At 43.7% G+C, this 12789-nt stretch overlaps 1 protein-coding gene across 1 annotated transcript in view; it reads right to left on the bottom strand.

Annotated features, from left to right (window-relative positions):
• Positions 1 to 12789, bottom strand: part of BRINP2 (BMP/retinoic acid inducible neural specific 2) — a 108531-nt gene that overhangs the window by 47372 nt on the left and 48370 nt on the right. The window contains 1 exon segment of the mRNA NM_001265618.1: positions 4149 to 4493. Coding sequence (NP_001252547.1) covers positions 4149 to 4417 — 269 coding nt within the window. The 5' untranslated portion in view covers positions 4418 to 4493.

The raw sequence follows: 12789 nt of genomic DNA, 5'->3' as shown, positions 1-12789 counted from the left end.
TTTCTGGCTGTGACTGGCTACCTCTCTGACCTTGAACAAGTGCATTTCACATGCCTTAGACCCTGGTAGCCCATCGTAAGGCTGCTGTGAAAGGTTGGTCTCTAAGTGTTTATTGCAGTGGGGGCTATGGAATGGAGCAAGGTATGGGGAGCCCAGAAGTCACACATGGAACTGGAGACAGGACCTCTGTTCTTCTAGCTCTTACCATGAGCCTATTAAGAGATGGATCTGAGAAATAGGCTAATAGATCAGATCTTGTTTTGACAAGGCTCAAAGATATGCTGAGAGGTTGGTTAATGTTTAATTTACAAGATTGTCAAAAATTGGGTGAGATGCCCAAGCCCATCCTGTTATCTAGGAGGGCTTAACCAGAGTACATATTGTCTCTGTTCTCTTCATAGTATATCCTGAGACTATGATTTTCATCCCTGGGACAAAGGAGCCAGCAGTCACCAGCCACTGGAGGACATGCCTAAGAAAGGCCTCCTCAGTGAGCCATCCTTAACTTTAGACACAAGGGCTTGGCCTATGGCAACTTTAACATATGCTGGAAACCATCTTGCTTCCTCTGGTAGCCCACAAGGCCAGTAAGATTGTGTCCCAGAGAAGATCCAATTATTCTTCAATGGAGTTCCCCTCCCAGCAAAGAGCTGGATTGAAGGGTAAAGGTTAACATGCTTTAAAAAAGAAAGCAAGAGAACAGTGTTCCCCCCTCTAATATATGCTGTTGAATGCTAGGCCCTCAGCAGACATTAAAGCAAAAAAGCACCTATGATTCTCATCTCATTATCCTTCCTGCATAGGCTAATTTTAAAAGAACAACCTAATAATAATCGGCAGTGTTTATTAAGCACTATCCTAAGTGCCTACATCAACTACCTCCTTTAATTTTCACATTAATCCATTAGGTAGGCACTATTACTGTCCCCACTTTACAAATATGAAAATTGAGGGACAAGAAAATTATATAATTTGCCTGACATTATACAGATAGAAAGTTGCAGCTCCAGGATTAGAACCCAGGTCACCTGGCTCTAGGACCTTCACTCTTAAGCACCTATGTCTGTACGGATACAAATTTGTAATGAGGAGAGTGACAATCTCTGGAGGTCCATGATTACAGAGGCTGCACCTATTCTAGAGTGACTAGTCGTCTCAAAGTGAGAGCATACTCCAACATCCTCATAAGAATAGATGGAATTTGTAGTTAAATATTAGAACCTTGCTGTGCAATGGTTTTGATCTGTTCAACAGGTAGAAGACAACAGAGGGTCTCTTTCCTATTATGCAAGAAACCTTCAAGTGATTCTGCGCCAAATATTCTGACCCCCTGGAATAATAGTTTTATTCTTCTCTACCACAGTGCATCTCCTTAAATGGAAGACACATGTGGCTACTATCTGATTTCTATGTCCCAAAAGCTTCCTTAAAGGGGGAAACAAAACATTAATTCTGTTTGAGACCCAATATTTCTCCTTCAAAGCATTTCTGATATTCTTTGTTTTTTTTTTTAAATCCTTCAACTCTTCTGGATAATGGGAGAGAAATTTGAGGATGATTCTCCATGTATGTTTTACCAGTTTTCTTTGACCTGCTTTAGTCAATGCCAACAAGGTCCTAAATTTGCCAGAGGAAATGCCACTAGATACAAAGCGGGAAGGGATAAAAATGAATTCCCACTGGGATAATGTAGAGCCCTATAAGGGCCCATGAGCCGCCATTTTGCTTCATCACTAAAGGCAAAACTCGAGGAATGCTCCTGAAGCAGCGGTGTGTGACTGTCCTCTCTCTGCCCCACCAAAGGGCCACAAATCAGAATACTACACTCCTGTCAGAATGACTGGTTACTGTTTCCCCAAGTACAGGTTCATGTGCAATAACTGAGCCCAGAGAAACAGAATGGCACAGTGTAAGAGCTTGTCACATTAAATGATCAGAAAACCATTACCAACTGATAGAACAGTTGATGGTGCAGAGATGATTACAGACACTCCCCGCGGGCCCGCTCAGAGCTGCCGCCCAGGCGCTAGGTGGCTACCAGGCTGTCCGGAAGAAAACTCTCCTGAGGGGAGAAGGAAGTTGAGAGTTTGTTCCCTCTAGTTTCTATAGCTCCTTGAAGTGGAGAGTAGTTTTAGGACTCCCAGCCTGACTTCAATTCCAGTAAACTTTTAAAAAATTATTTTTGGTGATAACAATGCTTCTGTGAGATTTGGGATAAACTAAAAAGTCTAAGGTAAATTAAATCTTATTTTACTGGACTGGAGGGATTCTCTGCTTAAGCACATTCTAGAGTGGATTTTCTGGTTTTTTTTTTGAAAGATTGAAAAAATTTCTTTAATACAGAGAAGGTCACCCTGAATTTGCCATCTCTTTGAGATTCTTAGGTGTTTACTGACAGCTGAGTTAACCCTCTACTCTGTTCCTCTTCTACTCAGCTGCTTTTACCTGAGCAGGTATAAACTCAGTCCCTCCCAGCCTGAGTTGGTGCTCTCTGCTTTGGTGACGCTGTGTGAATTTCTGCTGTGGCCCTTGGAAGATGGCAAGGGCCAGAATCACCAAACCAGGAAGTGTGAACTGCAGTCTTTTCCAGGACCAGACTGCATCTAAGCCCAGTGGGAGAAAAATGGCCTGAAAGGATAGCTGGGCAGGCAGTTCCTAAGAGTAGGATTTTGTTTCTAGGAATCTCTGGGTCCACAAAGTACCAGCCCCCTCAAATATCTCCAACCTTGCTCCTTTGTCTGCACCCAAGTGTGGGAATTTTGAAGCAGGTGAATGGCCTCTATAAACAGCCACTGTTTTACCATTTGGGAATCTTCTAATACTGTACTGAATACTCTTAAAACCATACCTCTGAGACCCCTTACAAATCTAAAGTGGTTGCGTTGTTACTACAGATATTAAAAAAGAACTCCCAGAAAAAAGAAAATGTCTCTAAATATATTTTCAGAACCCAGACTCTGCAATCTGCCTGCTTGCGAGCTAATCCTGGCAAAACTATTCACTAGCTTTGTGCCCTTCAGCAAGTTGCTTAACTTCTTTGGGCCTCAATTTCCCCATCTGTAAAATGGGGAGAATAACTGTTCTTCCAGCACAGGGTTGGAGCTACTTTACATAAGGCGTGCAAGATGCTAAATCTAGCAAGAGGTCCAAAAACATTAGTGTGTTCATATGACTAGAAATGCTTATGCCAAAATGTTAACAACAGTAACCTTTAGTTGCCAAAAGAATGGATGGTTTTGTGTTTTTGTTTCTCTTTGTGCTTTTTCGTGTTTATTTTTCTTTTTCTGTTAAAAACTAATTAACTAATTTGAATTAGAAAATAAATGCCTTTGAACAAAGAAAAAAATCACCAAAGCTCCCAGGGTTATCTAAAGATGCAGGCAAGGGGAGAGATGACAAGGGGGCAGGTGGACAGAGGAATCGAAGGGAAGTTTGAGTTCACTGGTGCACTGTGGGAGCCCTGGAGGTGAGCACGTGGAGGAGCACTCTATTTTGGAAGTGCTGGTCCAGCAGCCAGGAATATGTGCCTGGCTTATTCCACCTGATGATGAATTAGGCAGGTCTCAGGAGTCTGACTTTCAGCTCTGATGCTTCTGGGGATGGGCCTAAAGGGCCTAACCCCTTTTCCCCACAAGGCCTGCAGAGCCTGGGGTGTTGACAAAGTGTAAGGGCAGGTTTGTTCCTGACCCTGCATGGCTCCCCAGACCTCTAAGGCAGGACCTGGAGCTGCCCTTCCTTTGTTTGTATGTCTAAGTAATTACAACTCATGAAATTATCTAACCCATTAGTTAAAACCCGGCCCCAGCATTTGACTCTGACCTCCTACGGCAGCCTGGGCCACACGCTGACTCCATGCTGCCTGATTTGTCCTCAATTTATAAGCAGCACAACCTATAAATAGAAACCCTTGTGCTAAGTTCCCCAGGAGGCATCAGCAAGTTTTCCAGCTTGTATGTGTTTTCTTCTTTCTTTTTTTAAAAACTAACATGGTAGGCTTGTTTTCCCTGCCTGGTGTTCCTCCAACCTTCACCCCTAGTTCAGTTTGAGGGCCATACCAGCCCGCTTAGGGGTTTGGGCTGGCACACCAGCAGGGGCTGTGCAGGTTGGGTTCTTAGGGAAGCCCCTGTCTCAGTGGAGGCCCCACTTACCTATAGATCCTGTACCTGGTGGTGAAACCCTGGCGGTACCGCTCCATGAAGTCAGCATACTCCTGAGCGCGGTGGAAGGGGCCCCGGTCTGTGAGCAGCCAGTCCAGGGGATGCTGGCCAGCTACGGAGGCATGCTGCTCGGGGACCACAGCAGCCGCCGTGGCTGAGACGGCCAACACCCAGCCAGGCAGGCCCAGTGCCAGCAGGGCTGTCCATGGGGCCACTGCCGGCCGAAGCCCTCTAAACCGAGTGCCACACTGCCACCTCATGCTTCTCCCGGGCGGTTGGTTTCTTCATTCTCTCGCCACGCTCTCCCACTCCGTGCTGCTCCTCCAGGGCTCAGAGCTAGAAAAGTACAAAAGGCGATGTCATTTGGGCACCCTGGTCTTACCCCATGGGCCTGTGAGCATCACTCATAATTGGGTTGGGCCCATTCTGGAAATCCTTTATCCTAGTAACATAACTTGGTTCTAGGCATTTAGCTAAGTGCTTGAGGTACATCATTTCATGTAATCCTTAAAACCAACCTGTGAAGAAACAGTATTGCCATCATTTCACAGATGAGAAAATGAGGCTTAGAGAGAAACTTAAGAAAGATGCTTAATTAAGTTCACACAGCTATTAAGTGGTAAAACCAGAGTTTGAACTCAGGGGATCTGACTCTTAACCCTTATGTTATGTTGTGTCCATGCGTCCTGCCTTGGCCCACTCAACACCATCCATTTCTGTCTTCCTCTTCCAAAAATGCTCAATCTGTTTCTGCAATTGCCTCAGACTGTGGGCTGCCTCTCGAAATTTGATGTAAGGTGAGAAGCAACCCTATTTTTCTGGTGGAGAATTGTGAGGTAGAAAAGTACTGAAGTTCCTTCCATTGCTGCTGTGAAGCTGAGTGAATGTGGGCAATCGCTTCCTTCTCTGGGTTTAATGTATAGACAGGCTTGAAGAGCTAATTTCTAAGACCTCTTCCAGCCTTGAACATCTGATCTCCTCTCTTACTGAAGGTCACGTGGGATGGAGTTGGAATGGGGAGCTCAGATACTGCATATAGCATCATCAGAGTGGATCATGCACTCAAGGATATCCATCATCCTCTCACCTCACTATGCAGCTTGGGAGCACCACGAGGCGCAGGGCTGAGCAATAACTGCTGTATCTTTCTATACCAGCTCCTGGGAGCAGACCTTCACAGACCGTTCTTGAAGGGATGAATGAGTGCCTGCCCTGCCCTCTCTGAGTTAGGGGTAAGATGCCAAGAAAGTAGTAAGATTCTGGCCTTCGAAATTCCTGGCTGCCTTGTGACTCATCACAGGTCTCTGATTTCCAGTGCCTACTCTTTGGACTGAGAATAGCGAGTCACCTTTTTAAACCTCTGGGCAGATGCACAGGACTGTTCAGTACTGTGGGGCTTTTTGGAATTGTGATCATTTCCTCAGTCTTTAATTCCTAGCACATACTGTCAGAATCTGGCCATCTCTCCTTGTCAGCACCACTTCAGTGTGTGCCAGAATGACCTCCAACCCCAGCACCTGTAGTTCATGGCTTGAGAACATTCTCTGACTACCAAAGCGCAGAGACAGGCTCCCTGGGGATGAGGCAAGGGGCGTTAATTCCCTGGCAGTTCCAGACTCTGGTAAGAGCAGACAATGTGGACTTCAGCACTTGATTTATGCCCCCTGCCAGAGTCCCCCAGGGCACTCTGGGTTGGCGCCAGTTCACAAAAGCACCTGACTTCCATCAGATCAGTGTGAATCCCAAAGGGGCTGCACAGAGGCTGGAAACAAACATTAATTCTGGAACTCTCCCAGCCTAAAGTTTGGCCTGAGTCTGAGAGATCCGTGCCTCACCAGTCATACAGGATGCTTTCAGAAGAGTTGCAACCCCTGCTTAGAAGGATGGAGGACACAGCATGAGCGGCTGGATGTTCAGCGTCATTCCTTCACTCCAGCTGGTGGGTATGGACCACCTCTCATGTGCTAGGCAGCTCTTAGAACTTACCACAGTTCTCACAGAAAGTTTGTTAAATAGCCATGATTAGTATGTTTATATTTTATTGGGACCCAGAATAGTTGAGCCTATGAGACTGCAGAAGTATAATATGAGCCTAGATCTGGCTGCATGTCCAGACCTTGATAAAGAATGTGGTACCGCCTAAGGAACTAGAGCAGGCAGTAAGACAGACCCTCACTTAATAAACTAGAGGTGGGGGCTGAAAGAAGAAAGAAGAATAATGAGGCAGCTCCTGCCCTACCAGATCTTCAAACATGATAAAATTCCAATAATTAAAACAGGTGATACTGGCACACAAATTGGACAGCAGATCAATGCAATAGAATAGATAGCTAGAAATAAACCTTTTTATGTATTAGAATTTAAGTATATGAAAAAAAGCATCAGAGACTAATTGCATGGAAGATGGAATATTTTATACCTAATATTGGAAAATTAGTTCCAGTTGGAATAAAAAGTTAAATATAAAAAATAAAATCATAGAAAGAAGGAAAATCCCCAAGTGTTTTATAATAAGCATGCATTACCAGGAAAAAAAAAACTCATTTGAAACTAAAAAATGAAATCAGCTTTGTACATAGAGGGTGTAGGCATTTTTTACATGGATGCAATCTGATGAGGATGCCCAAAATATTTCTCATATAATCATTCACATATTCATTTATTGAAGAAACATAAATTGAGGGCTCCTAAGTGCCAGACACTCTGCTAAGCATTGACAATACAAAAGCAAGTGCTCATTACATTACCTGAAACTCTAACATTACCAATTAATTCCTTTTATAAAATATTGTTCTATTTTCTTTAAAGGAATATTGACAAAGGGGATGGGGAAATGTTCATTCTGAAGACTGCAGCTACCTGATTCTGGAGGCCAAGACATCCAACACATCAAGGTGGAAATGCAAGGACGTGGGTGGGAAGACACTGGAATGCAGAATTCCCAAATGACGAAGATTCCCACACCCTTCTGTGCATGCCCTATATGACCCCCTCCCCTTGAATATGGGCAGGACCTGTGAGTATGATGGGATGTCACTCCCGTGATCTGGTTGCTAATCAGTTGACTTTGAGTTATGATCTGATGAATACAGAGTGCATTGAAAGTCCAGATGGCAGATAATATTTTAGATCATGGTGGTGGCAGTGAGGACAAAGGTTTCTGAATAACCTTGAGCAACACCCTGGGTAGAACTGACCTACTCAAGTGAGCCTTTAGAAGAAAGTGAAGTGTCAAAGAGATAAGCTTCTGCTGACCTGGGGAGTAGCAAACAGCCAAAGGTGAACTGCTTATGGAGGCCACACGGCTATGAATTATAGACAGGCTCTGGAATCTAAGAGCAATTGCTAGCCAACAGCTAGCAAGAAAATGGGAACCTCAGTCATATGACCTTACGAAAACAAATTCTGCCAGTAACCATGTGAGCTTGAAAGAGGACCCAGAGCCTTGGATAAGGACTGCTTCCCTGTCTAGCACCTGGATTTGAGTCTGGTGACACCCTGAGCAGAGGACCCAGTTAACCTGTACCCATGCTCCTGACCCACAGAGACTGTGAGATAATGCTTTTGTACTGTTTTACGTCATTAAGTTTGTGGTAATTTGTTGCACAGCAATAGAAAAATAATGCAGACACATAAAAGATAACTGTAGCCTCTCCCATTCTGCATAAGGCCTGGCCTAGGGGGGGTTCTTTATGCTCCCTGCAGACCAGCTGTTATTCTCTGCATGAGAAGAAGCCAGTGTGGCAATTTCTTGAGCAGAATGAGACTGATCATCTCCCCTAACTCAGATGAGTCACATCGCACCCTGCCTGCCTAGTTTATGGACCCCTTCAGGTCAGAGACCATAAGTAGTTTTCAAAAATATTGGATGAATCAATTCCATGCATTTCATCGTGCGGTCATTGTGAGCTACTGAAAACGTGTCCTTGGCCCAGCTACTTCACCCCGTGGTGCACTGATCTCCTGTGTTGCAATATGTGGTTATAGTCACCACCTCACCTAGCAGGCGAGGGTTTTCTAAGGACAGGTGAGAGCACACATGTGAAAAAGCTGTATGCTCTTTGAAAGAAGAAAGCTATATTAAGTCAACGGGTGCTTCTTGTCATTCTTTGTTTGTAATTATGCTTTTTCAGAACTCACAATGTGCTAGAACCTGCCTGGTTATAGGAGTATCAGCTTTAGAATCAAACAGTTCTGATTGCCAGGCCAAGTCTGCTGAGCACAGCAAGAACGCCTGAATTCAGAGCTGACTGCTCCTCTCAAAAACCTGGCCTTGGAATCATATGGTTTCCGCTTCACTGATTTTTCTCAGGATCTGAAGACATTTTAACTAAAAAATCTCTGTTGAAGAAAGAGAAGTTTTAAACAGGTTTCAAACTTTCTTTAAAAGAAATCCCTAGAACATGTTCCTTCACCTTTTAAAAAAGGACAAAATAGTTGCTGCATTGACAGTTGTGTTACCATCAGGCTTTTTAAGGGGAACAGCTTTTGGCCATTTCCTGTTTATGCTCCGCAAATAATATCACTAGAAATTTTGCTGCAGCAACCTGTCAAGCAAATTTTAACTGTCTAAATCCTCACAACTTCTGGTGGAACTATGAATAAGCAGAAAAGTAAAATAGTTAGTACCTTCCCCACTGTGCTTCAGTTTTTCCTTCTTGTCCTGAAGCTGACCGCATAAGTAAGCCTCCGTGTTATATGCTAGGATATTAAAGTAATGGCTAAGTGAGTTCCTTTACGAAAAGAATTATAAATTTACTTGTGAAAGCCAAATCATTTTACTTATTAGACCGCACTTAAGACAGTTTTACATCTAAAGAAATAATAAATTAGCTTTGCACCAAAGGTACAGGTAAACTAAGTCATGGGTTTTCCTTTGTTGACTGCATCAGCTCAAATCTGTTCTTTAAGCCATGGATTAAATGGGTCACAGCTTTGTCAATGAAAAAAATCATGTATAGATGAAGTCACATGAGACGTAGGCAGTGCAGTCTTCAAATGGTAGAGCTTATAGGAATCCTGTCTCTATCACTCTCAGATTATTTATTACCCAGCTGAAGACTTCTTGGGAATTTTTTTGCATCCTCCCATTGTTTTTAATATCTATTTATGCTAGGTATGTCAAAAGATAAAGCACTCAGGATTTGAGGCATTAGCTGCTGGTGTACCATATCTTGGCAAGTGAGATAGAGATTTCTTCATTGAAAATTATTGCCAAGGAGGGGTTATATCTTGGCGAGTTAAGGATTTGGCTAAGCTATGGTTACAGGCCTGGAGAAAAGGTAAAATAGGTGTGAGAGTAATATTGTAGGTAACAAGACTATTAATGATAATTATCATTAATAAATACCAATATAAATCATTTCATATTTGTAAGGTAGTTACTGCTTATGAAGCACAAACAATAAAATCAATCTTTTTAACAGATGAGAATGCTGAGGCTAGAAATGGATAAGTAAATTGCACAAGGTCACAGATTTCAGTGGTAGATTGAGGTCGACCTATCTAGATCCCATAGTATTTACACCTCACAGCATCAGTTATATGACTTACAGCTATTAGAAAAAAAAAAAAAAAAAAAAAAAGGAGCCTTTGCCACTTACAAGTTGGCTCCCTCAGGCAAGTCACTTCCCTCTAGGAGCTTCACTGTATCATCAGTAAAATGATTTATGAGGTCAGGTGACCCCACCTGCTGCTGAAATTCCATAATTCTATGTAAATATAAGGGGCTCATATGAAAGGGGAGAGGCATTATGATTTTAGAGTTCTTCGGAAGGAAGCTCTGTGTTTCAGAAAGGGACCGAGACATAAAAGAAGCAGGGTAGCCAGGTGCGGTGGCTCACGCCTGTAATCCCAGCACTTTGGGAGGCTGAGGCGGGCAGATCACGAGGTCAGGAGATCGAGACCATCCTGGCTAACACAGTGAAACCCCGTCTCTACTAAAAATACAAAAAATTAGCCGGGCACAGTGGCAGGTGCCTGTAGTCCCAGCTACACGGGAGGCTGAGGCAGGAGAATGGTGTGAACCCGGGAGGCAGAGCTTACAGTGAGCCAAGATTGCACCACTGCACTCCAGCCTGGGTGACAGAGCGAGACTGTCTCAAATAAAACAAAGCAAGAAAAAAGAAGCAGGATATAAAGCAGGAATTTTTGCCTACTGGAGCAGTGACATTTCATAAAGTGATTAGGCAGTGACATTAAATAAGTTTTCAAGCCATTTAAGTGGTTAATTGGCCAACTCTGTTGAGGAGATGTTTTCTTGAATAAATCTGAGGGTGTCAGTGGTTAAAAAAAAATCACAGAAAGTGTTATTTGTTCTTGTCATCCACAATATCTTGATGCAAAACCTCCTGTTTTTACAAGAAAGGGAGGGTAGATAGGAGAGATGACAGGACATTCTTAAGAGCAAGGGTGGATGTGGGGGTCCTATCATCTCAGATCTATGACTTTTATTCTTCCGTCTTGTTGCAATAAACTGTCAACTTCAACAGAGACTAATCGTGGTGCTTTTGCCTTGACAATGTGCTCCTGGTTTCATTTTGTAGAGCCTCATCAGCTTCCATAATTCTCCCATTTGAACCTGAGTAGGGGTGACACATTTTGTCACTGCCCTCCCCAGGCTCCATGATTCGACCTTCAGTGTCATCCTCAGGACTGGCATGGAACTGGCAAGCTATAGGTGATGCATTTCCCCACTGCTGGTCAGGAATGACTTAAAACCGGTGAGGGTATACATATCCTCACTGTATAGACTCAGGTTAATAATATTAATAATTATTTATGCAAAGGTAAGAGCTAATCGTAATTACTCTTTACTAAATATTCTTACATTAATTGAAGACCTTTAAGAAAGGAGGCCGAGAGAGCCAAAGACACCCTCTGGAGATCACTCCACAATAAAACAGAAGTAAAACTCAGATATTCTGACTCTGAGACCTATAACTCAGCTCTCCTTAACCTCACTCACCTCTGTTCATCAAACAGTCAATCAGTTATTAAGTAATGTCTATGCACAAGGACTGTCCCAAGGGATGGGAGTAAATCTCATGAACAAGACGGACCCAACCTTTGCCTTCATAGGGCAGGAACAAAACATAGGACTTGAGGATCCTGCAGTGAGCTTAAAAGATACACAGACACACACACACACACACACACACACAGCACTCACAAACATGTACAGCTTTAGTGACATTAGACCTAGTAGGCTCCCTGCTCTCAGGCCCCAAATTTATAGGTTTCTCTGTGTGATAACTAGCCCTTCACTTATCAAGGACAGATGCATCTGTCAGTTGCTGAGGCTTCATACTCGCCTGTCGGGTGTCCTTGGTGCTTTCCTTGGTGAGACGAACTAACTGACAGGCTTGCCCAGAGCCCTGAGCGATAAAGCCAGGGGCTGAGTGTGCAGACCAGGAAGACCCTTCTCCTCCAGAGCCTCCCTTCCAGTCAGGGGGATCACTAGCAAATAGAAAGATGGTACTGCTGATCAAATAGAACTTCTAAATAAAAAGTTGCTCATCTCAAAACCTTTAAAACTTCATCTCCATGCAGTTTTCCATCTCCATCCTTCCTCAAAACCATTTCCATCCTCCTCCATCATTAAGAAACCCCAGCCACTCCTTGTGGCCCTGAGAACCAATTTGCCTTCCACTTCCAGTCACTGAGCTCCCCAGATCGGCTATTCCAAAGCAGAGTGGTTATGAGAACAGACTGCACAACCTGGCTGCCTACCTTCCCAGGTTGGTTCCAACACTTTTGCCTCAAGTCCCTCATCTGTTTTTTTGTCTGTTGTTTTTCTTTTGCTTTTTTAAGATAACAATAATAGTGCTACTCCACAGGATTGTGAGGATTAAAAGAGTTAATATTTGTAAATCCTTTAAAAGGTGTCTGGCCTGACTGGGCACGGTGGCTCATGCCTGTAATCCCAGCACCTTGGGAGGCTGAGGTGGGTGGATCACCTGAGGTCAGGAGTTTGAGACCAGCCTGGCCAACCTGGTGAAACCCCATCTCTTCTAAAAATATAAAAATTAGCTGGGCATGGTGGCAGGTACCTGTAACCCCAGCCACTTGGGAGGCTGAGGCAGGAAAATCACTTGAACCTGAGAGGCAGAGGTTGCAGTGAGCCGAGATTGTGCCATTGCACTCCAGCCTGGGCAAAAGAGTGAGACTCCATCTCGAAAAGAAAATAAAAAGAAAAAAAGGTGTCTGGCCCATGGTGAGTGCTATGTGTTCACCATTATTTTTTCCATTGCTCCAACAGAGGCTATTAGCACTAAAAAGAGTCCAAAAACAGTTCATAGACTCATCCAATCTTAGTTTTTGTTTGTTTTGTTGTTGTTTACAGGTGAAAAAACTGAAGCCTGAAAAGGGAAGATTTCTGTTAAAAGACCTGTCCTCATTTTAGCCTTTTAGAGGTTTCTACAGGTCACTCTGAATAACCTCACCAGTCCCCCCACCCCTAGTCCTCTGCAGCTGATAACTGTAGTAATAGGTTCAATCCAGGGCCCTTTCGCCTTCATCCTGCGGTCACTTGATTCCCCAGTTGTCTGGCTATGAGCCCTGCCATTGTACTCACTCCTGCCTTTCCTCTCTGTGAGTCTACAATGGTCTCTCACATCTTTTAGACTCATTT

The sequence above is a fragment of the Macaca mulatta genome, chromosome 1 (genome assembly GCF_049350105.2).
Source record: "Macaca mulatta isolate MMU2019108-1 chromosome 1, T2T-MMU8v2.0, whole genome shotgun sequence".
Taxonomy (NCBI): Eukaryota; Metazoa; Chordata; class Mammalia; order Primates; family Cercopithecidae; genus Macaca; species Macaca mulatta.
The sequence above is the reverse complement of the archived record's forward strand: the minus strand, read 5'-3'. Positions and strand labels throughout refer to the sequence as shown.